A 26,209-nucleotide genomic window follows, 5' to 3' on the forward strand; every position below is an offset into this window, starting at 1 on the left:
TACGGTTGGGACTGGCAGTATCGTGTTCCATCCCAGGAGTTTCCCTAAACCTTAGTTAAGTCCTCTCTGCCCTTAGTGTTCAAGTTGGTTTTCGGTTTAATATTGGGGACCTCCTTTTTTTCTTGTCATCCAATGTTAATGGACGTTGATATATACTGATTTTTGGCTTCTTGTTTACGGCACTTGTTTACTGTTGCATGCACTTAGGAAGCCCCAATCATTGCTTTTGGGTTGCACTCACCCCAGGTGATATGTCGTCCGGTGATCAAGTGAACTTAGTTAGATCAGGGTCGCGTAGCACAAAGGTAAGCGACTGATCTTACGCTGATTTTTGCGATTAATTATACATTGTAGTCAATGCAATCAATCGTAGAAGAATTTCTCCTGTTATTGTTAAGATTTGTATAGTGCCATCTCCCAAACTTGCCTTGAAAAATACAATAGGATTCTTTTTTTCTGTGTAAGACTATTACTATTAGAATGAATTAAATAGGAATGGCGATTAATTATTCTCAAATGAGTTCTGTAAATATCACCATGTTTTGTCAACCACGTTCGTACTTTTGTAATTTCTATTGTGGCATGATGAAGCATGATATGCTATATAACTTTGATTATGTGTGAAAACATGTATACCCCCCCAAAAAAAAAATACTGTAAACATGTTAAGGCTGGATTGTCATTTTCCGTTGTTATTATACTACTCGTACTTTTATATTACTACTACTACTTCTCCTACTCCTACTGTTACTACTACTACTCCATCTTCTATTACTACTGCTACTACTACTCCATCTTCTATTACTACTACTACTACTTTTCTTAAAACTAAGATTCTGAAAGCCGACCAAAATATCTATGGGAATCGAAAAATATGAATATTAGATGACCTAATCAGATCCATTTATTCATTTATGCCTATGTTATATGATGTTTTTATGTATATGAATTGTTATAATTGTTATGTTAAGATATGTACATTGTCACACGGCCCGATGGGAGACCAACAAATCGTTGAATTGGCTTCCTGTTTTTAAACAAAATGAATAAATAAAAAAAAAGATCCGATACGTACGGGGCTTTGCGCCCCCCCCCCCCCAGAAAAAAAAGTTTCACAACTAAGAAAAAAAGAAATGGATAAAAAGAATAAAATGGAAGGAAAGTAGTATATGTTGAATACATCGCAAACTTATTTAAGAAGACTAATTAAATCTTACTCGCTTCTCGCTCATTTTTTTTTCTCGCATTTGCCATGTTGTTCTCCTCAAAAATTTTGTTCACTACGCTGCCTCTCATCAGCGAGGCAGCGGTGATACTTTTTAAGGCACATTCTGAGTTGCGTTAACTTCCTACTGTGGCACGCAGTCGCCAGGAAAAGCTGTGTTACTTGGAAAATATGGATAATGATGAGTAAAACACGTTATGTACATTCAGATTTATTTGTATCACTGTCTACTCACAAGAAATTATTATTCAATGTTTGATTAAATATCACCATATAATCACAAATTAATACGTGTCTGAGTATCTTCGTTCATGTGTTGACGTGATGATGAGGAAGGGCCTTTTTCTGGGTTTAGGTGTGTGGAATGGTGGGGGTTAAGTAAATAAATTCAATACACTGTAAAAATGTTGGGTAAAATTTTAACCAGTACGAGGGTAATTATGTGTCCAACCAATTTGAGGGAGTATTTTACCCAATGCGGGAAGCAATTGTCCAGTAAGAGATAAGATGAGCAGCAATATGGGCCAAAATTTTCATCACACTGGATAAATATGAATGCAAAATAAGAAAATGCCAAATTTTGGTCGGACACATAATTACCCTCATGGAGCATTTTTACCCAATATCTTTTAGAGTGCACAAACTAAGTAGCATGTAATGTAGCTTGCAGTCCCTTACCCCTCGTTGAAATGCAACAGATCGAGAATTGTGAAATAAGGGTATGAATGATTTTTATTTAAGTAATCATTCATAACTAGACATAAGTTTTGATATCGAATACTTACTCTCCATTTGCTTTGTTTTATTTAATTCATGAATTTTGTAAATTGACCCTTTCGGTAAGTGCTGCTCGTCAAGTTTTATGCATACTATAAAAATAGGAATGAATTATTTTTTACAAAAGTGTTAGATAAGTCATGTTAGAGATGGTGATTGTGGTGATGTTTTGTGGTGTTCTCTAACCAGAGCGATAAAGTTACTATGGTTAAGCTAGGAGGTCCGTGATAGTAAGATTTCGATGAAAATTAAGTTGATTGGAAAATTGAGAAGAAGAAGAGATGCGGTGGTGATAGTATTTTGGTAGTGGTCATGGGATTTAGATGATGAGATGACAAAGTGGATGTGACGGCGATGGCTTTTCTTCATGTTCTTCTTTGCTGGTCACTACACACGTCCTGCATGTCCAGTGAAAGGTACGTGATCTGGGGAGCGTTTCATGAAAGTTGTCATCACTAAGTTGTCTTTCTCCGACAGTTACCATAGTAACAATCAGAGGCCAGTGTTTCTCAGCCAATCAAAAGCAAGGGTTTCACTTAAATAGTACTGACAACTTGGTCAGTGCTGACAACTTTCATGAAACACCCACCTGATCTTTGGCAGTGCATGGATCTGAGACCGTCGGGTATTGTATCTTTTGAACCTCCTCGCAGTCGCAAATAGTTTCTCCATCCATATTTTAGTCCCATTTCTGCATGAGGATTTAATATAGTCCTGATCCAGTGAGGATGGTGATGATGATATTGATGAGGAGGAGAATGAAGATGATGATGACGAGGATGTTGATGGTGGTGGTGGTATTGTTATGATGATCAAACATTATGGTTGTGATAATTATTTTGTTATGGACATGATAGAATTAATGAAGATGACTAAGAGAGTGGTTGTTTTGTTTTTCTGATGGAGGTAAAGGGTTTTAACTTCACAGGTGTTACATCCTATAGGATATGTTTGGTTTTTTTATAAACAAATAATTGTAATGGCGTAAAGGTTGATCAATTGAAAAATCAATCATCATCCCTATGTATTGTTCTCGATCTCGAAATGAAAAATGATGGCAAAGGAGACAAGATATGAGCAAACGAAAACTTAAGATGAAAAAGAGGTAGGAAGGAGATGGAGTGCAGGGCAGATCAAGAGAAGATAGAAAGAAATGGAAATGGCAAAGAGAACCATAGTCGTCTTAATGTCTACTAATAGACAGGTTCGTAGTTACTTCATGGAAAATTTTGGTCAAATGACCTTTCATTTCTTTCATCATGCTATAGGCAGATTTCAAAGCAAGATATTTCGTTAGCTTGCCTTACATAGCAGGATGAAGAAATTGAATAGACCAGGTGACTAGAATAGCACACCAATGAACACTTTATGAAGGTATTTGTTGCATTCCTACTTTGAATGCATATCATAGCATTTTGCACAATGTACTTGGCAAACTGAAATACCAGTCGTTCGTGGACGCATTGTTGTTTTTGGTGGATGTAAATGAAACGACAATTCAAAAGAATATATAATGAAGACATCAAAGTTGGTGCTTATCTCATTAGATTTTAAACCACCATGTCACTTTAGTACAAATGACCTTCCTCTGATCATGCGCAGAAAGGAACTACGAACTGGCTTATTGACTTTTTTTCATTAGCAGATGCACAAACCATTCGGTTTGATGCGAATTGTAGATAGTTGGCGCTATAGAGTAATATGACGAATAACACTTGTCTCTATCTTGAACGAGACGAGGGTTGCAACATTGAGCTAAAAACCTTCGATTGAAGGCTTGTAAAATCAAGTTTTGCAAACAAATTTTCAGAGTTACCAACGACTATGCTATACAGTGCGTCCAAAAAAAACTATACACTTTTGAAATGGCTGCCAAATATCAAAATATTATCACCTTGGGAGAAACACTTACATATTACGGAAGCCAATAAAGTCAACTTTCACATGACACCAAAAAGTTGGAAAAACTATTCATGCTTGAGCGAGCACTGCCCACTGAAACAAACGGTATGAAAAATAGGCTGGGCTGGAATTAGCTTTCCAATTTCTGTCAGTTTTTATGAGGCAAATCCTTTGGAGCTTGCAAAGTTAAGGGCGTTGTGATAAATTAATGATCAACCGTGACCAGTTTTGGCTGTTTAAGCAACTTTCATAAATTATTATAAATTGAACTTTAATGCATGAGTGAACACATATTACACTTTTGGGGGCAGCATTTCAACATTATCAGGTGGATCTCATGCAGCAAGAGAATAGGGGATGAGATAGGACTTCAGTGGGAGAAGTAGGTTGATGGAATAAGGGTCAACAGAACATTAAAGGAAACCTAAACCCAAGAAGAGAAGTAATCTTATTGGAAAGAGTCAAATGAGAGGAACAATTAAAAAAAAGTTTTATCAAAATCGGTTATGAATTAAGCAAATTATGGGAGTTTGAAAACTCTTGTTTTGTACTTTCTATGGGCATCCTCAAATTGGCAAACATGCTTCAAAATGGCTGATTTTGTGGACAACTCTCCATTTGTTTTGTACACAAATTTTTAGATTTTCCTCATTATCTTTCAAATTGCATCTTGCCTCCTTCTGAGCACAACATATGCCATCGGGAAATATAATCCACACCATATATGTCAAGGTCAGGAGGAGATAATATGAAATATGTAAAATAAAGGGGAAAATCTGAAAATATGTGTACAAAACAAATGGAGAGTTGTCCACAAAATCAGCCATTTTGAAGCATGTTTGCCAATTTGAGGATCCACATAGTAAGTACAACTAGACCTTTTAATCGTCCATAACTTGCTTATTTCATAACCGATTTTGATGACACTTTTTTAAATTTTTCCTCTCATTTTATTCTTTCCAATAAGATTGCTTCTCTTCTTGGGTTTTGGTTTCCTTTAAGCCCTCTCTCCCGCCCTCTGCTCCTGTTTAGTGACTGATTGTTATTGTCATGTACACGTGAAGTCCAGAGCAGAATGTTGATTTAATGTTAAATTCTGAAAAGGGGCATCAACTTTTTCCTTTCAATCATAAATCAACAAGTTATCAATAAATCAATATTTCAGTGTGCATTGTTGTGATCAATCAAACATTCAGTTTTTCAATAAATTATGTAATAAATCATCATAATCAGTCAATTCTTGGTAATCATTCAATGAAAAAAATGACTATCAGCTACTGGTCACTTCAGTGGCAGTTAAGTTTTTTTATAGGCTACAATCCAGAAAGTGAGACAGAGAGAGGGAGGCTGGGGAAATGAAGGAGGAGGGGATACATATTACTTTTAATTTGTAAAAGGACAAAAAGAAGAGGAATGCCCTTATAACCAAGTCTTACCATATCTCACCCTCTTGCTTGTAGCAAGTACTCTGACTCTCACGAACACACTGCTGAGGTCCATAAGTTGAATATGCTAACACTACATTCCTGTTCACTCATGCATTAAATTTCAATTTCAATTCTCAATTCAATTTGCCTAAGAAACCAAAACTTATGTCATTCATTAATTCAGCATAACTCCCTTAGCTTTGCAAGTTCCAAAGGAACAACCACTAAAAAACTATTAGGCTAATTCTTGCCCAGCCTAGCCGAGTTTAGTCTCTCAGTTGTTTGAATTTTTAATTTCTCTGTTACTAGAGCATCATTTTCTGTTACTCGCTAATTAAGATCAATATTATAATGAATGGAGTTGGTCTGTGATACATCGGTGATACACTCAATGAGAACAATTACACTCTCTCCATCCCCTGGGGAGCAGTCCATTCCCTACTAAAGATGCTAAGCATTAAAGGACAAGTCCACCCCAGCAAATGGTTGATTTTAATAAAAAGAGAAAAATACAACAGGCAGAACACTGAAAATTTCATCAAATCGGATGTAAAATGAGAAAGTTGTGACATTTTAAAGTTTCGCTTAATTTCACAAAACAGTTCTATGTACATCCAGGTATGCAAATGAGGAGACTGATGATATCATCCACTCTCTATTTCTTTTGTAGTTTATGTATGAAATATTCTAATTTTCCACTGCATTGTCAGGTGAAGCAACGATTGATTCTTCCCTGAACATGTGGAATTAGCGTTGTTTAATATTATATGGTTCAGTCAAGTTTTTCCTTATTGTCAAATCTGGAAAAAATGAAATATTGTATATTAAATGCAAATAATAAAACACAAAAAAGTGAGTGATGGACATCATCGACTGACTGACCTAGTTGTGCATATCACTGTTTTGTGAAAAGTAAGCGAAAATCTGAAATGTCATAACTTTCTCATTTTACATCCGATTTTGATGAAATTTTCAGCACTATGCTAGTTTGATTTTTCTCTATTTATGCAAATCAGCATTTTCTTGGGTTGGACTTGACCTTAAATTGCAATTGATGGATCAATATCTTATGCTCAATTAGCACTTTATTTTTATTTTTGTAGTGTGTGGAACATTTTTTTTTTAAATTGTACATTATAAACTCAACTAACCAAAAAACAGCCCAGTTCAGAGCTTTGAAAATGGAGCACTATGTTCACTATGAGTTTCATAATTCAGATTTTTAATTAACATGCATGCTTAAAGTTATTTCCATCACACCTATAAATATAGTTGATAAAATAAGAACCACTTGAACAACTCGATCATGTCGTGCAAATCGTAAAGATTCAGATTCACTTGCATTGTACATAATAAAATTCATTAGTTAGAATGATTACGTAGCCCAGTAAAAAATGTAAACCTGATAAAGAACCAGTCTCTTTTCAAAAATCATTTCGTATTTAGTTGCTACACTTTAATATAAACCTATGGATTACCATTAAAGAATAAAATAAACGTCAAGAAAAAAACAATACAACATACAGAGCTGGAATGTTGTTTGTCATCTTATTTGCATTCAAAATAGCCTCCATCCTAACGCAATGGAAATGGAGATTCGGGTAGAGATTTCTCTCTTCACTTACACTGCAAAAACTCCGGTGTTGATTTAACACCAGCCCGGAATCTATATATGTCCACATGCACCAGAGAATTGTTGAAACAACACCAGTTTTGAATCAAACCGATGCTGTTTTAATATTTATTGGTATTGTTATACACCTTTCTGGTGTTAGACCAAACGAAACTTGTGTTGTTTAACACTTCTCTTTTGTGGACATATATAGATTCCAGGCTGGTGTTAAATCAGCACCGGAGTTTTTGCAGTGCACTTATGTACGACTTTGCGCCGGACGGACCTCCATGGTGTATAATACTTTCTACATTCTTCGAAAAATTTAACCAATTTTATTAACATACTAATAATACGTTAAAAAACAATATACAGCGTTTTCTTCAATTATTGTAAAATTCAAGAGTAGGTGGTGTTATCATTCTTGCTAGCCAAGACTAAATTGTTTATCTTAGTAGGCCTATATACTGCCATATAGATAAAACAAATTGATGATCATTATGGCGATGAACATGATTTGTTTCTTTCTTTTTAAGGGTAGGATTTGTCTCTTTATTTTTCAAATATTTGTTATGTTTGATGGTCAACGTCCTATACATTGTGGTAATCTTATTCAGCCGTTATTCAAGTAAACTGGCACGAATGGAAGACCAGCAGCAATATAATGCAGCTAAATATGGACTACCAGTCGTATATATTCTACTTTTTTATCCTTACCATTTTTTTCTGTATTTTAACTCTGACCATACCATTTCATGCCTTTTGTATTTTGTAGGTCAGGTATACTTGTTATTTAATATACGGAACTTTTTAAAGTTATGTTTGGTCTGTTATTGATCGGCAAACATAGAACATCGTAGTGTAACTACCAATCATTGTCTTGTAGCAACAAAGATCATGCAGATTAGAGTGAAGATCAATCCAGGATTAATGCTGACCATTGTCGCTCCTGTTGAATGAAACAAACCAAAAAGAAAGAGAAATGAAAAGCTTCGGTATTGAATACGGCAAGAATTAGGTATATATAGTTGATAAGGAGATATAATGAGATATTCATATCATTTTATTGTGGTGTTCATACGTTGCTCCAAGAATAAGATCGGTAGCCTATACATTCATCATGTTTATCAAAGTCTTCTTTAACTTGTATTCTCAGTTCCGACACGCTCCATATTTACATGCATGTTAATGACAAAACTAAACGAACGAAGCAGATTTTTTTTGGAAATACCTTTGTTCAATCCTGAAACAATAAAGTTACCAGGATATGCAGAAACAGTAGATGTGTTTTACAACTTTTTTCAATAACATTTTGCGTATAGAATGTAAACATTTGAAATAATTCGTAACAGAATTACCTCTCGATTTTAGTTGATGAATAGTAAGGTAATCTGTCAATATTTTTTTCTCACGAATCTCATAAAAGAGTGGAATGAACTAAAGCAACGCTTACCCGAATATACCTCTTGAGAAAGAAGATTCGTCCAAAAGACATTGTACTCTTGAACAACAGTCGCACTACATGGGGAGACAATATGAAGGACAAGAGCAATCATTCTCAACCAATCAATGAAGTAAGCAAGTAAGACTATGGAAAAGTAAATGCTTAAAAATAGATCGGTTGATATATCCTAAATTAATAAATCAATAAGTTAAATAGCGATATATAATGTAAATGAATAGATTTTATTGACGAATGAGTACATAAATCGAATGAATAAGCTCTAAAGAACATTAGCTTGTATACTAAGATAAAGCTTAGTCCCCCAAAAAAGAAAAAAAAATAAAATAAAATAATAATTATAGTAAGTAATAAATAAATAAATAACAATAATAATGATGATGATCACAATAATAATGACGATAATAATAACAATAATAATAAATCAAATCAATAAAAATGAGATAAGATAATTGATAAAGCAGCTAAAAAATGCTAAAAGTAATGATGATGATAATAATAACAATAGTCATAATAATAACAGTAATAATAATAGTTAAAATATCAACAATAATATTAATAATAATGATGATGATGATGATGATGACAAAAATAATGATAACAGAAGTGGTTATAACAAGTCCTTTTCCTGTAATGTTTAGCAGATCTTAAGAAGTTAAAGGGGAATGAAACCTTCCTTCAAGTTAGCTTCTATGGAAACAGAAAAAACAAAGAATAAGATCAAAGCAAGTTTGAGAAAAATCGGACAAATAATGAGAAAGTTATGACTTATGAGCATTTGAATATTGTGATCACTAATGCTATGAAGATCCTCATATTGGCAATGTAATATTTGTGATGTCACATGCGAACAACTTTCTGTATTATATTCCCTCCTCTAGAAAGAATATGTGATCTACTGATAGATGTGATAAAAGAGACATTTTAGGTGAAGTATATAGAAAAGTTATGGGAAAGTTGTTTACATGATTGTGACCTCACACATCTTTGTCGCGTTGCCAATGGGAGGATCTACATTGATCTAATATTCAAATGCTCTTAAATATCTTATTATTCATTCAAGTTTTCAACTTTTGTTCATCTGTTTCTTGATTCGTCTGTTTTTGCACAAGCTATCTTGTATCAAGGGTTTCATTTTCCTGTAAGTCCCTTTGAGAGAAATCCAGCAGATACTTTGACCTATATAGGGCTCGGCTCCCTGGAAAATGTGTACTATTTACGAGCAGCTTCACGACGACGGAGAAGAAGAACGGGAAGAAGATGAAGAAGAAGAACGGGAAGAAGAAGAAGAAGAACGGAGAAGAAGAAGAAGAAGAAAAGGAAGAAGAAGAATAAGAAGAACGGGAAGAAGATGAAGAAGAAGAACGGGAAGAAGATGAAGAAGAAGAACGGGAAGAAGATGAAGAAGAAGAACGGGAAGAAGAAGAAGAAGAACGGGAAGAAGAAGAAGAAGAGGTAGAAGTAGGAGGAGAAGGGGAAGAAGCTCAAAGGAATAGGAAGTGGAAGTAGAAGAATAAGCTATATAAGAAAACAAAAAAGAACAAGAACAAAAATACGAGATGGGAATCGAGGACCCATTTACAGATATCTCTAAATGAACTTACATAAAAGTGATGTTACCGACACCACTACCTGGGGCGGTCCAGGTGAATTGTGTTCCAGAGCTTTTCTCATCTCTTGATGAATGGGTGATACTGTCTCCTGCGCTGGTACACTCTAGCAGTTTGGTGTTTGCTGGTGGATCACTGAACGTACCAATCACAGTGTTGTCTGACGATCGTCGAGCTTGGAGAAGAATTCCCTTGAAAGACTGGCCCGTGATTAGGTGGTTTCAGACCGCCTCGAAGTTCGCCAGTTCCAGGTATTCTCTGATCGGGAAATTTACCCCGATCAGAAAATACCAGGTATTTTGGTAATGTGAAAGCAAACTACGCGTAATTTCCCCGAAAGAAAATACCCGCTAAATAGTAGGTACTTGGCGAAATTACGAGAACTTTCGTGGGGATTTTTCCAAGGTCGCAGGTATTTAGGCGATGTGAAAGCAAATTACGGGAACTTTTATCCCAGCGTGTCGTTGGGCGCGGCGGCGTGGGTGGCTGCTGGGCAAGTGATTTTGAATCTCCCGCCTTGCATGCTTATCAGACCACACTGCGCATGCTCGTAACTTCGGGAACTTATCCCGAAGGATGTGTTTCGGGGCGGTGTGAATGCAGGAATAATTAACGGGTATTTTTTAGCCTTAAAAAGTTCTCGTAATTTAACGGGGATTCTTGTGATCGAGGCGGTTTGAAACCGCCTATTGTGACTATGGGATCAAAGAGAAATGACCAGTTCATAGTAAGTCACGTTACACTTTTTTTTTTCATAAGTGAGGAGGTACAGACAATTGAATATTTCATTCAGGCTTTAATACCATTATGACAACCAAAATGTTATCGCTCCCCCAAATGACGCCATTGTCTCTAAAAATACGCTTGACATGCTAATGAAGTTGTTATCACAGGCGCCAGTTTTTGTAAGAGGGAAGACACGATATACTTTGGAGCACCCCCCCCCCCCCCTCCCCCATGTTGCTCATGCATGTCATGCTGCACTTGATCCCCAATCCTTGGCAATGTAATCATGGGATAAGATAAATTCGTAGAAGTACAAATAAAAAGTAACTGATGACCATCATCTGTGTTTTTGTACGATGTTGGTACATTAATCAATCAGGTGTGAGGATAGGGAGGAACAAGGGACTCTTAAAGGGGATCCAACCTTGGTTATAAAATGTTGTATGGGAAAGGAGAAAAATAAGTAAGACAGAATGGTGAAAGTTTGAAAGAAATTAGACAAGCAATAAGAAAGTTGTGACTGTTTCAAAATTGAGATCCCTAAAAGTTACTATATGTAGATTTCAAATTGGCAACTGTGTAAGTAAATTATTACAAGTGGAAGGACAACTTTTCCATAGGCCATGTATTTAATTATAAAGGATCATTGGTTTTCTCCCAAGAATCAGTTTCATCACTTTTTATTTATTCATTTATTTATTCATTTATTCATTCATTTATTTGTTTATTTATTTATTTATCTATTTATTTATTCATATTTTATCTAACAAAAAATCGATAAAAAGAACAGTGGAGGGTAGTCCGGTTCAGTTAAAAACTGTTTTACAACGGAGCCCTCCACGAATAAAAGAAACATAAACATGATAAGAAAAGCAGAACACATGCAGACCATCAACCCCAGATGCTTTTTTTTACACCAATATTTTGCAGTTCTTTTATTACGAACTCTTCTTTTCTTTCTTCAAACACGAAACGTTTATCAGTTTGGAACAATGTATTCATACTATTGATATTATTTGCAGAAACATGATTACCTTGTGCTAGGTTCATTTCAAATTCATTAAATGACTTATTCAAAAGATCAACTGTAATATTTTTGTCAGTAATTAACACGTCATCTTTAACTATCTTTACTCCTACTTTTTCTTTTTTACCTCGTAATAATTGTTTAAGTATTCGCCAATTTTGGCGAACATCATTTCCACATTTCTTCAACTCGTTTTGGTAAAATTCCTTTTTTAGTCTTTTATTCACAGATTATTTGCTTTATTACGGAAATATTTAAATTTTTCCAAGCATTGATGGTTTTTGGTTTTATAAAATTTTCTATGGAAATGTTCCCGTTGTCTGGCCAACAGGATATATTCATTATGGATCCATGGTACACATGTTTGTTTGAGACGTACTGTAATGTATGGGGCGTGTTTATCACTTACTTTCGTAAATATAGATTTGAAGTTATTCCAAAGATTTTCAACATCTTCTTCAGATTCATTTCACTCGATTTTATACAATTCTTCATTAAATTTGTCTTCATCAAAGTTTCTGAATGATCGAAATTTGCTTACAAGAGGTCATGTATTACCAGATAGACCAAAGAATGGTCACTGATTCCTAGTATTTGAACTCCTGATTTTAAACAGGGTATTGTATCTGAAACCAATATTAAGTCAATAAGTGTTTTGCTGTGAGGTTAAATACGAGTATAATCATTTATAATTTGACGCATATGAAAATCATTACGAAACTCGTTTACTTTAAGTGGTTGCTAGCCATCATATTGCAATTAAAATTCCCTTAAACAACAACATTGTTTGTAAAAGAAAATAAATTATCAACATATTGTTCGATTTTTTGAAGAAATCTGTTACATCACTGGATGGTTTCCTATATAATACTCCAACAAAAATTGAACTGCTTTGGTGCCTTTTTATTTCTAACCACATCAGTTCAATATCTTCACATTCTAAATCTTCTCGTCTTACGTAAGATAAATTAATTTTGAAAAATAATTTTAAAATTTTACCTTTGAGCATTTCGGATGGGGTGTATAAATCCTTGTCGACGGTGATAACGTAGGGACTTTGACCAGTTTGAGGTTGTATCATGGTATTGTTGTTATCCCGATGACCCGGGGTTAGGGTAGTACACGTACCCACGGGGGCACCGGATGGGTAAGCTATGACCACATGAACAACAGCAAGAAATGCTAAACACCAAAAGTACATCTTGGACCTGACAAAAATATAGATATGTATATAATTTGAGATAATCACTGCTCGATAAAAAGCACGTTTGGCAACTCTGGTGACGTATAAAACGTATGGGTAGGTCTATTTGTTTGTCTTTATCATGATGATATCAAGGAGCTTGATAAAGAACAGAATAAATGTATTGAAAATGCCCGCCAAACGACAATGAACAGCTCGAAGGTCTTTGTCGAAATTGTGTAAACCGGAACAGCATTTTGTCTAAAGTTTTGGAGCTGACGAAAATTTCCAATTTGTTCAGACTCCAAGACGAAATACCTGTTTTGATTTACCAATGTTCAACCATGTCAACAGAGACTTGTTATCATTAAGAGCATTTGACAATACATATTCTATTATGTTCTTGAATCTGTCGTGCATAGTGGAGAGAAAACTAACTATTATCATGGTAACCATCTGTCACATGTATAATAGGATAGTATTTGAACTAAATAATGAATCTAACCACTGTTTTATAACATTGGATTTCGTAAGACATCATATTTTTCAGAAAGCGCAATGAACGCCCAGCAGAGGCGGTATTAGCGCTATACAAGAAGCCATCATCATTATCACCATCAATCATCATCAACTTCATCATTATCACCACCACCACCATCCAACAACTACAGTACCTGGGAAAGAATGCATCCACCCCATATCCCGCTTTCCCATCGATACATTTCTGGTGACATTTATATTTTGCTTGCAACGAATCTTTTTTTACTAATGCTTCAGGAAATCGCAATGGCAATGGACCTTTTCTCTCCCTCTTGTTTGTGTTATTTTACATCAAACATAAAAAATTGTTTTGTTTCCGGATTCAAATCGTTATTTGATCTATTGTTGAACGAAAAATCCGGCAAATTGCGTATTTCGATAGTCAAATGAAGGAGGAAATTAATTTACCGAGAAAAACATGCTTAATAAATCCTATTGTTGTTCCGTTTATTTTTGTGTTTTTAACATGCTTTATTTGATTTTGCACATCATGTGGAAAAACAACAAAACCTTGTCATTCAAGGAAATTATAATGAAAAGGAAATCAGTCGCTAATTTTATGGTTAGAAAGGGAAGTGAGGTATGCAAAATTAGCTAATGATTATTTGCTATGCAATTCTTCTGCGAAGGAACCCAAACTTCATTGCCAACCATCTAGTCAACAGACCCCGATTAAAACTTTGATCAACAGGTGGGTATCCATTCAGACTAGCACATAGTATATACTTGCTGTTTCTGAGAGGGTCTTCAGTACACAATGCTTTATAGTCTGCACATAAGGGTTTGCACAGCAGAATACCAACTATCCGGTCCGCTATAATTAATATAACCTTAAAAACATGAACAAGGTTATTGTAAATGTGTTGCAATTTCCTTTTCAGTCGATATTGTTTTGAAGTGTAATTGACAGCGATTTTTTTCTGACAAAAAGAACCTTCTATATGTTATCTTTTGGTTTCATTTATTGATATGTCATTACTGTTATATTATTTTCATTTTGTTTTTGTTGTTACTCGAAAGGTTTTATACGTTTGATCTGTGAATTATCTAATTGTAAGATTTTCGGTTTCCTGTTTTATCTTCTTTTGCTTGTAATGAAGGGCAGATCCAAACTTCGATTTAAAATCTCTATCGAATAGATTAAGCCTGTTAGAAGTCAATCTTTTTCTCAATGAACTCATGGGATTGGTCTCTAGTCTAAGCTAAGAAATCTAGAAGTGTCAACATCATTGTCTCCTCTTTCTTCATGAATACCCTATATATTTCCTATATATTTCCAATATATTTCCCATATTATTAATATTGTCTTATAGCTACCACCATCTGATTGGTCAATAGCTGGTCACATGTTCAGGTACTGTTCTCATTATAGTTTCATAACCGGTCATCTACGATTGAAATATTAAAAATAACATTTAAGACCAATTATACAATCGATTGTAAGTCTTATTTCCTGACTTTGTTTCTCACATTCACAAGAAGAAAGGGACGTAAGTCTTGAGTTTCTTACAAAAGAACAGCATGTTGAATACCGCAATTCAGACATTTTGTATAGAGCATTCATACATTTAAAAAGGAAAAGTTTAGAGAATGTATAACAATTTCAAGATGTGGAACGGGCCTGTTATTGAAATAGTTTGCTTTTTCATATTTTTTGGCTCGTGTATGCTCCAAGTGTTTGTTTGCTTAGTTTTTAAGAAAGAAAGGAATACCAGGTGTTCCTTTATGTAAGATGGAACTAAATAGTCAAAAGGAGGATATCCTCGATATGTGTGTACAATGTCCAAAACTGCATGGTTTGTTGATTTGATTGGGTACATTACCAGCAGTGGAATTTATTGCCACATCAGTATTTTGTCCTTTATTCCTGACATTAATATGGAAACTAGTGTGTTTTTTTTTCTTTTAAGTATAACACCTTTCATGGGCTAATATGGAATCCAATAGCAGGACTAGCTTTTGTACATTGTTATATAGGGATTGGGTATTTAGTTACAGCATGGACCCTACCACAAAGGGTCCATGGTTACAGAAAGGAGAATCTCAGGACTGTTTGATTTTTTTTTATCTATAGAGACAGGGGGTTGGGAGTGCCTTAGGGCCTTGTTTGGCTATGTTTCAACGGAGCACGTGTCATTGTTTACTTGTGTTGTTTTTGTCGGGGATATAGCCTGTGTATCCCCGGCGGAGGCAATGCGGGTGGGGTAGTTGTGCGTACGTGTTTGAGTTGGTGCGGCCGGGCAGGGTCCCGGGGCGTTCCTAGTCCCCTTGTTTCTATCATATAAGTTCTTATTAACAGGAAAAAAAAATCTGGCTTAGTAGATATAAGTTTAAAATTTAACTTATTAATGTGGTATATGCTGATTGAATGCCAGTTTTTTTTTTCATTATTAATTTCATTTACAGCTATTTCTTTATATTTAATAAGACAAAGAAAAAAAGTCAAGAAGGGGTAGATTTTTACTATTGGAAATACTACAGCAACCTGTAAAGTAGGGTGAGCTGTGAGGGAGTGCTGCTTTGGAGAGGGTCGTATGGATGGGATTCCTTCCCTTCTTTTTATACCTGCAGGAATTACGAACAACTTATTTAGGATTTTTAGAGATAATGTTCTACATGGAAGGGATAACAATACTCGAATTGATCGACATTCATTTTTGTTTTAAACAATGGCGCAATAAATTAGATTTTATTATTCAATTATGTACTGCAGTTACACTAGGAAATCCAATCCTCACTCTCCCTATAAATAGCATAGTGAAAATCTTAGTTTTTATACAAAAAAATGGTGGAATGATCTTTTTAGATTCTTTTAATATAGATGTTTAAATTGTAATTTTGTTTCCTTAAATGTTAGAGGAATAAGAGAATGCGCGAAAAGGGGACGAATATTTTCATGGTGCAAAGAAAAAGGGGATGTAATTTTTTTACAGGAGACGTATAGTACAAAAGAAGTAGAGGATAGATGGAGTTCTGGGTGGGATGGGTCATGTTATTATAGTCGTGGAACAAATCACAGCAAAAGAGTACTCATTCTTATCAAAATTTCGCTAGACTTTAAACTTATAAATATAAAACAAGATGACGAAGGGCGATACATACTCATTGATTGTGAAATCCAAGGACATAGAATGGTCCTTTGTAATGTATACTTACCGACGAGGGATAAAGAAAATCATCAAATAAAATTTTTAAAGGATATGATTATAGAGTTAAAAAAAATTAATAATTGTAACAAACCTGTTTTAATGGGAGGAGATTTTAATATTATAATGAATTCTGATTTAGATTATAATGGAACAGTAAAACAAAAATTACATGATAAGGTTAGTAAAGAAGTAGAAAATTTTATGGAGGAACTACAATTGATAGACATATGGAGGGAGAGAAATCCATTGAAAAGACAATTTACCTTCACTAAGAATAATCCATTTATGCAAAGTAGATTAGATCATTGGCTAATATCAGATGAATTAGTAAATGTTGTTATTAGGTGCATATTTTACCATCTATAGCTCCTGACCATTCAGCTATATTTATGTTTTTGTATGATAAAACTGAGAAGGAAATGCGTAAAAAGAATAGTTCTTATTGGAAATTTAATAATAGCCTTTGTGGTAATGTAGAATATGTGAAAAAAAATGAAAATAGAAATACTTACATTAAAGGAGAAAATAAAAACAGAAGTTAAAGATAGAAGAGTTGTATGGGATTATTTGAAAATGAAAATAATGTCTTTCACAAGAACTTTTTCGAAAAAACTGGCCAAGGAAAAAAAGAATAAAAAAGAATCTCTCGAAAAGGAATTGGAATGTTTAGAAAGTAGTTGCGTAAATTCAGTAGATGAAGAATTAATTAAAAAGATAGAAAAGAAAAGGAAAGAACTTGCGGACAGTTACGATTACATTAATGAAGGTATTAAAATTCGGTCTCGTGCGACATGGTACGAAAGTGGAGAAAGGGATACAAGGTACTTTAGTCAACTATTACAATCTAACAAAAAGAAAAGTAATATAACAAAATTAGTTAAGGTTAACGGAGAAATTACTGAAAATGAGAAGGAAGTTTTAAATGAAATTAAATCATTTTATACCCACCTTTATGCAAGGGAACACACGGAAGATTTTAGGGATTTCTTTAAAAATGTACCAACGTTATCATCTGAAGATTCTGAAAGCTGTGAAGGGGATATACTAGAAGAGGAGTGTATTTCGGTACTGAAAGAAATGAAGCAAAATAAATCCCCTGGTAACGATGGGTTAACAGTTGAATTTTATTGTACATTTTGGGCTGAAATAAAGGATGTATTGATTGGGGCATTCAATGAAGCTTTTGTTCTTGGAGAACTTTCGGCATCACAAAAACAAGCAATTATTATTTTATTAGCTAAAGAAGGGAAAGACCCACATTAGGTAAAGTATTATAGACCCATTTCGTTATTGAATACAGATTATAAGATCATATCCACAGTTTTAGCAAAACGAATTAAAGAGGTTTTGGAGAGCGTGGTGTTAGCAGATCAAATAGGATTTATTAAAAACAGGAATATAGGAGAAGCTATTAGATTAATTGATGATATGCTTTTTCATACGTTATATAATAATATCCCTGGGTATATGATAGCAATTGATTTAGAAAAAGCCTTTGATTCGATATCCCACAAATTTTTACATCAAACATTAGGTTCATTCGGTCTTGGCCAGCAATTTCGCAAATGGGTCAAAATATTATATACAAATAGCCAAAGTTGTATTTTTAATGGGGGGAATTCTACAAGCTATTTTCATGTTGAAAGAGGGGTAAGGCAGGGAGATCCGCTTTCACCATATCTTTTCATTTTATGTATTGAAGTATTAGCGCATAATATAAGATATAATAATGATGTTAAAGGAATTTCCTTTGGAAAGGAAGAAGTAAAACAGGTTATGTATGCAGATGATATGTCTATATTTGTCCGAGATCTAGATTCAGTAAGAAAAGTAATAGAAATTTTAGAAAAATTCAGAAAAGTGTCAGGACTCAAAGTTAATAACGATAAGACGAAGGTTCTATTATTAGGTTCCTCCCAAGGAAAATCATATGATTTATCTTTTGGCCAAAAGGTGGATTTTATAAAGATTCTCGGTGTATTTTTTTCTTTAGATGTAGAAGTAAAAGAAAGATTGAATTATAAAGAAATATTAAGTAAAATAAAGAAGTTGTTAAACTGGTGGAAGCAAAGAGATTTAACTTTGATGGGCAAAATACAACTATTAAAGCAGTTTATCTTTTCAAAATTCATATATGTGGCATCTCTTACACCAATTCCAGAATGGGTTTATGTTGAGCTTGATCAGTTGACTTTTACTTTTTTGTGGGGTGGCAGAAATAAGATTAACAAAAAACGATGTACTTAGATTACCATCAAGGTGGCTTGAAAATGATGAATTTTCAATGGTTAATAAAGGCACAGAGAGTTATGTGGATTAAAAGACTAAAAGAAAATAATACAATGAAATGGAAACAATATTTCAATTATGCCACAAAACATCTGGGAGGAAATTTTATATTTTCATGTGATTACTTGCTTGGATTGTTGGAGATAGCATTGCCGCAATTTTATATAGATTTGTTAGAAGTATGGATAGAGACGAAGGATTTTCGTTTAAAATCTGAAACATTTAAAGGAAATGAGATATTTTTTAACAATAAATTTGTACGAATTGAAGGGAAATGCATATTTAACCAAAAAATATATGAAAAAAATATTTACAGATTGAAACATATTATGGATTATGATGGAAACTTAAGGCCATTTTCGTACTTCCAAAGACAGGGTTTAAACATAAATGATTTTCATCTGATAGAGTCAATTTATAAAACTTTTCCAGTCAGCTGGAAACGAAATATGAAAATAGATAGCAAAGAGGCTTCTCTTAGGGAAGAAATATCATTTATATCTGGAAAAAGAATTTTGTCAATGGGGGAGTTAGTATCTAAAAACGTTTATGCAAATTTTATGAAATGCAACTTCTCAATACCTGATGTTTTCGAAAGGTTAAAAAACAAATATAGTTTCTCTTATGAAAAGATTGAACACATTTTTATGAGACCAAGACAATGTACTCTGAACAGTAGATTAAGAGAATTTCAGTTTAAAATGTTACACAGCATTGCTTACACAAATCATCACTTGTTCCGTTTTAAAATCTCACAAAATAACCTTTGTTGTTATTGTAAAAAAGAGGAGGAAACATATCGCCATCTTTTTTGGAATGTGAATATGCTTGTCTGGTTTGGGATAATTGTAAGGAGATGTTTGGTTTTATTTCTACGGGTAATTTAAGCTGGGAGGAAATTCTTGTAGGGGTAGAATTAAAGGACGAAGGAAAAGAACGCTTAATCAATCACTTTTTAATCTTTGTTAAATTTTTAATCTTCAAAGGGAGGGAAAAGGGTGCACATATAACCATGGATGAAATTAAAAGGAAATTTAAAGAAGAAGAATGGGAAGAAAGAAGGCTGGCGCTAGGTAGAGGCAAGATGTCTCTTCATTTAAGGAAATGGGAAAATCTTAATTAAAAGAATAAATAGGGAGAGTGAGGCAAAGGTATATATACGAGAGACAAAGCCACAAAACAAAATAAATAAAAACACAGAAAAAACCAATACGGAGAATTGCAGTCCCTTCCATGTAGAGTATAGGCATAAAGGGGAGAATGCTCCTAATGTGGGGACGGAGGGGAGGGAGGGGGGGGTGGGAGGTGGAACAACATTTTCATCTTTTTTTCTCTCTGATCATGTCATATATTTTGTTAATATTTCATTTTGTAATTGCTGAAACGCATTAGTATATTAATTTCTAGTATTTTTGAAGTTTGATGTATAAGTTGTATAATTATATTGTAATGGATTTATTGTATAATTTATAATTATGTTTCAAATGGTTTGTACAAATTGTTCATAGAATCTGATTATGTATGTTGATTTGAGAGAATATAATAAAACATCCTTAAAAAAAAAAAAATTTCCGAGTTGTAATCTGTTCGATCAATGGAGAAAAATGTCTTGATTCAATTAAAAAATATACAAAATGAGAACTTGTATACATGATTGATTCATCGCTTCATCGACTTTTAACTAGTTTCATCAACTAAGTTATAGTAAAAGGTCTCGGGAACAAGTTGTTTAAGTCGAGGAACGTGTAATATGGTAACTTATGGGAACGAGTAAGGAAAAGGTGTCATGTTAAATGTTACTCTCTCGCGCTTTGCGTTTGCATTGCCTGATGGGTGAGGTATATAATAGACCATTCAGAGGGGATTATATGGAGCTTTGAATCGGTTGGTTCATTTATTTCTTCTTTCACAACATTTGTACATAAAATTAGTTAACAACATCATACAAAATACTTCTTAAGTACATCGATTGTCGCGCACACTTAAAATGTACAAAGATAAGATCATATATTAAAAAACAGTATTTATGTCATGAAAGAAGATGAGACCTTCAAGCAGCTGAGCTTGTCAAAGCAAGTTTCCCCCAAAAGAGAATACATGACATGAAATTTTAACCAGTTTAAGAGAGATTAGAGGTAAAAGTTACTCAGAAAAAAAATGCATAAAATTATGTGAGTGGTGAGGGAATATTTACCAAGGAGATTTTGATATTTACAAAGGGAAAAGGTAAGCAGGGGGTGAAGGATGGAGAAGACACAAAACAAAGGAACAAGAAAGTGATAGGCTTAGAAGAGGTCACTTTCCTAGTACCAGGAAAGGGATATGAAGATAGAAAGAAGAGGGGTGAGATGGAGAGAGGGGAAACAAAAATAGTCCAAAGAGGAACGTTGGTTAAATGAATATTGAAGGGCCAGCCTGGAAAAAAGAGGGGTCAGAAAACAGATCTAAGAAAATAATAATAGTAGTTAAGAAACAGGTCATATGACATCGTATTTACATTAAATATTGTCAACATTATTACTCAGTAAAAGCAATTTCAGTTTGCGTTTAACAACAGAGACACTGACAGAACAAGTTACATCAATTGGAAGCGAGTTCCCATACTTGCATGCATAAGCTGTATGTTTTGGCGGTTCTCACGCGTGGCATATTAAGTGCAGTTGCCTGCCTAGTACTTGGTAGAACTTGATTGCTCTTTCTAAATATTTGCACTATTGCATTCTGAAGTGAACCACATTCATGATCATAAATGAGTAAACCTAAATGTAGAAGATAGATATCTTCTACCCATAACAATTTATTACTATAGAACAAAACATTAGTGTGTGCATGGTAATCTGCATTGAAAAACAATTCTTATTTTTTTATCACCCTATTTTGAGTGACAAGTACTATATTTCCTAGTTGGGTTTTAAGTGACATACCCCTTGCCAAAACTCCGTATTGAAGATGAGAGTTGAATACAAAATAAGCAAACTTTCTTGTGGGACAAAATGTTTTAACTTACAGATTACACCAGTATTTCAAGATAAAACCTTACAAATATTATAGCAGTGATATTTGCAACTGAAATTCTCATCAATGTGTAAACCAAGCTTAGTGGAAGTTACTCTGACAATAGTGTTATCAAAAAAATAAATGCCCAGGTAAGTATTTCAGGGTATTACTAAAAAGCATAGGGGAAGGCGGGGTAAGTTGTGGCACTTTTGCTTTTTGCATGTTAGAATTGATATGATTAATAGTCTTGTCAAAATAAGTACCTTGCCTTGAAATTTACTTCTTCTGAAATATTTTTCACCTATATATAACTTTCTACCCCCACACGGAAAGTCATTGTCACCTTTGAAAAAAGAGATGTCAAATGGCTCAATGTCCCATCTGCGGGGTAAGTTGAGCCCCCGGTTGAGCCACAAAAACTATGTACAAAGTGTATGGGGGAAGAACCAGCATGTCAATTTTAGTTTAAAGTCTTTTCACTTGCTAATTCTCTATGAATACTAACATCCTCTAAAAGGAAAAGAGCAGTCAAATTTGCTCCTTTTAGCCTGCATGTCGATGGATTTTTCATTTTTTTTAATTTTTTAAAATACATTACCATAAGAATTACTATGGCTCAACTTGCCCCATGTTGTCTGGCTCAATTTACCCCAGTCCAAACTTAGTGCAATAATTTTGTATCCACACATTTCTTATGCACCCATCATATAAAAGACTATGACAAGAATGAAGATCCAATACCTGGAATAACAATGTTGTTGTCATGTCTTTATTGTATTTAAAGATGTGTGTGTGTATAAAGCACTTATCTATTTCACACTCTTTTTTACTTTTTTGGCTGAAATTCGTATTTTTCCCTCTAAAAAATGACTTTTTGTTTCAAAGTTGAAAACAATGTGGTGGGGTTAGGGGTTATGCTATGGGTCATCAATACATGACACCACCACAATGTCTGACTCATTCATTATTGGCCTGGGGCTGGTGGCTCAACTTGCCCCTAAGCTCAACTTACCCCGCCTTCCCCTATAACTTGTCTTTTGAAGAATCAAAGACAACTTGTTTGCATGTATCCAAAAAATGGCATTTTCTAACTCTTTATTAACTTTTTCTAGCAAAACTTCAAGAGGTGTTTGATTATTGTTTTAGTGGCCAAAACATATAGTACTGTGTGCGCAGTGCTTTGTAACCGAAAGGAAAATGCGTTATATCAAATGACCTTTGGATTTGAATCAATATCTCATTTTCAAGTCAATATGCATAAACTATTCTGCTCTCGTTTGGAGCTTTGATTAGATTGTTTTAGCGAGATACGCATCCTCTTTATAAGTACAAGCCAGTGCTTAGAGTGTCCCATAATCGCAAAAAGAAGATCGCGCTTCGCGCTCGCACCAAATATTTAGCGCGATCCATACCCTCTATATAATTTACCTTTATGTTAAACAGTGGTTTAAAGTATATCTTTTTAGTATGTAAGAAATCAGCTTATACACAGAATGTCAATTATTTTTAAAAGAGTTTTAAGAGTTTTCAAATAGCAATATTAGCTTATTGAGACGTTGGTGTAAAAACGGGGGGGTGGCACGTGTATTATATTGTATTTATCATATCATATTATATTACAATATTACATCAGAAATATTTTTCATAACTTTATGAAACATAACTTGCTTAGGGACTATGTTCATCATTTCCGGTGCTTGCAATTTCTGTTTAATTAGATATCTAATCCTGTTGTACTAAAACATCCCGTTTTCATATCCATATGCACCAAATATATTTCCTGGCACTTCGAGTTATTGTTTTATGTAGTGACATGTTTCTTTTTCATCACTTCTTAAATTGATTGCCCCTTTTTAAGGCCTGAATATGAAATATTTTCAGTCCGTGCTTACGTTCGCATTAGTGGATAGGTTAGATACCGGGGTATGTCTGCTCTTTATGAATTCCTAAAAACAGTCCTTAAAATGTCTCCTTTTCTGATGTGAATATCAATTATTCCAGGCTTACCTCGCGCTCGAATCATTTGGTTAGTGAAGCCGGGGCCGCAGAAGCGGGAGGGCCGGGGAACTTCAGCGCCCCCCCCCCCCACTGGTTTCTAAACCGTGCCAAAAGTCGTGACCCAAGGTACGCCACTGTATTTTGTTCATCATTAAACACATGCTTAAATCTCCAGTTTTCAGGTCGAATTTCAAACTTTTTCAGCTCGCGGCTCGCTGATCAGTGAGATATGTTTCTCTTCTCTTTGCAGACAGTCCTAGTAAGCCTGTATTAAATTCTCAGCTCGCACTCGCATTGTTTTATTGGATGTGCATTTCGCTTATAATTACACAAACTGCTCACTGTGATCAATTTTCAGGTCTAAATACCGTATGTGAACTAAAATTGGCGAACTTCGCGATCTGCCCCTTTTACCTTAATGATCATGTTGCGAGGCAAAATATACTGTATCAGGGTTGTTTATATTCACCATTTTAGAGCATTGTACAGATGATACTTTACATTATTGATACTTTTATCATCTTCACCATCATCATAATTTCACCTCAGTTAGATACTACAGGCAACATTATCTTTAACACTTCGAATGTCAAAAAGGGAGGAAAAAAACAATCCCATATAGTACGCCATGCTAGTACTCAAAGTATGAAGAATAAGAACGCAAAAACTTTAATATATATATACAAGCAATCTAAAGAAATTGATATTTCTAAAGATATTGATCAAAGACCACTTTGAATTATGTACTTGCTATATTATAAATAAATACTGTCATACTCACTGGTTATATCGATCGGGTAGAAGAAGAAAAAAATACATATGTACTGTAACTGATCACCGTTTCGTGGAGGAATGAATAACGCAGCAGGAAACTAATTGAGTAACAAGAACTAACGTCGAAGGTTAACATAAATTCTCTCCATGGCTCATGAGTCATGGATAACAAACTCTAAAGTGGGGCACTCACGTGTGGCAAAATGGGTATGTTCAGTCCTTCAGGGCGCCTTGTCAGTTGTTTCAAAGCATATCATTTTCACACTTTTTTCATTGACCAAACCCGTTCTTCCCCGTTTTCAAGACCCCTATTCCCGGTCCCCATTCATGGTAAATTCCAGTTCACAAGCTACCCCATTTGGAGAGGGCCATCTAGCCCCTCATTCCATAGGCAACTTCTCTTCGTAAGGGTATGGTTTCATATTTGGGAGGCACACACCTCTACCCTTAAGTGCCCCGTATTCCTTCCCCCGAACAAACTATAGTTTTATCTCCATTTGTAGTTTCCTGGTCATGAATTTCACATGCCCCCTCAAAATGCACCTGTTATACCTTACCTGTACAAATGACAATGACAGGGTTAGGTTTTTTTTTTGTTTTTTTTAAACAATTTTTAAAAGATCACATTAAAAATGTTTTTTGTAGATCAAAGCACGTAGTAGGCCCACGACATCAATTAGAATCCCTTTTATCTATTTTTGTGTATTACGCACCTGAATATTGCCCCTTGCCTCTATGGCACTATCCCTCCCCCCCCTTCCCCTTTTATATATCTTTCTCTCTCCCTCTCTCTGCCTCCCCCTCTCTCTCTCTCTCTATGCGTCCCCCTCTGTCTGTCTCTCTCTAAAACTCTCTTTTGTTCCCCAGACATGCGAGTATCAAACATCATGGTACCAACAATAAAACACAAATAAAGGCATGATTGTAAACGGGTGGATGCGCAAAAGGGAACAGCATTTGGCTATTATCAACTTGCAATTCATTTCCTGATGATGAAAACCATTCTGCAAACAACTTTGCTCCAAACGATTAGTGTGCGGTTGTCTAGCCTCTACCTGGGAGTTTGTCAAGGCCTGTGTACGATGCTCAACCAGGGTTGAAATAATGCTTATGTGTTACATTACACAACATTATGTCAACGAGGAAATTACCCGGGAAATTACTCACTACAGAGACTAACAGGCCAGGAAATAATACAACCAGGTGCTATATAAAACAGTGGGTCTGGGACCTCCACAGGGAAACCCCAACAATATGCCAACCTGAAATTATCATTGAAGAATAAAATTTGATTTCGTCCAACTTTTCTCCCATTCTCTCTCTCTCTCTCTCTCTTTCCTGTCTCATTTCTATCCATTTTAAATTTCTTTTATTAATTTGTTCAAAGTAGTATAAACATTGTAACATCATTTTCATGATCAAATGACAATAATGGAAAATGAAAATGAAAGAGTGTTAAGGTGGTGTATCAGTAATGCTCATTGGAATTTAATAATTGCAAGTTGTTAGAA

At 34.6% G+C, this 26,209-nt stretch overlaps 1 protein-coding gene across 1 annotated transcript; it reads right to left on the reverse strand.

Moving 5' to 3' along the window:
- Positions 1-7,404: 7,404 nt before the first annotated feature.
- On the reverse strand, positions 7,405-25,025 carry LOC121415227 (putative defense protein 3). The gene is made up of 6 exons (XM_041608440.1): positions 24,706-25,025; positions 12,768-12,976; positions 11,258-11,261; positions 10,010-10,228; positions 8,397-8,461; positions 7,405-7,892 (listed from the first exon to the last, which is right to left on the reverse strand). Exons 1-6 carry the CDS (start codon positions 24,741-24,743, stop codon positions 7,816-7,818), a joined length of 612 nt encoding a protein of 203 aa, XP_041464374.1. The 5' UTR covers positions 24,744-25,025; the 3' UTR covers positions 7,405-7,815.
- Positions 25,026-26,209: the final 1,184 nt, after the last annotated feature.

This window comes from Lytechinus variegatus, chromosome 1, assembly GCF_018143015.1.
Source record: "Lytechinus variegatus isolate NC3 chromosome 1, Lvar_3.0, whole genome shotgun sequence".
NCBI classification, from domain to species: domain Eukaryota; kingdom Metazoa; phylum Echinodermata; class Echinoidea; order Temnopleuroida; family Toxopneustidae; genus Lytechinus; species Lytechinus variegatus.

What these genes read in the sequence shown, in the direction of transcription:
- LOC121415227 (XM_041608440.1), bottom strand. Translation starts at nt 24,743, where the DNA reads ATGTATTTTTTTCTTCTTCTACCCGATCGATATAACCA. An exon ending in CTACCCGATCGATATAACCA is followed by an intron (nt 12,977 to 24,705) that starts GTGAGTATGACA and finishes TATTTTTGTCAG; the next exon opens with GTCCAAGATGTACTTTTGGT. An exon ending in TTCTCAAGAGGTATATTCGG is followed by an intron (nt 7,893 to 8,396) that starts GTAAGCGTTGCT and finishes TTCATTCAACAG; the next exon opens with GAGCGACAATGGTCAGCATT.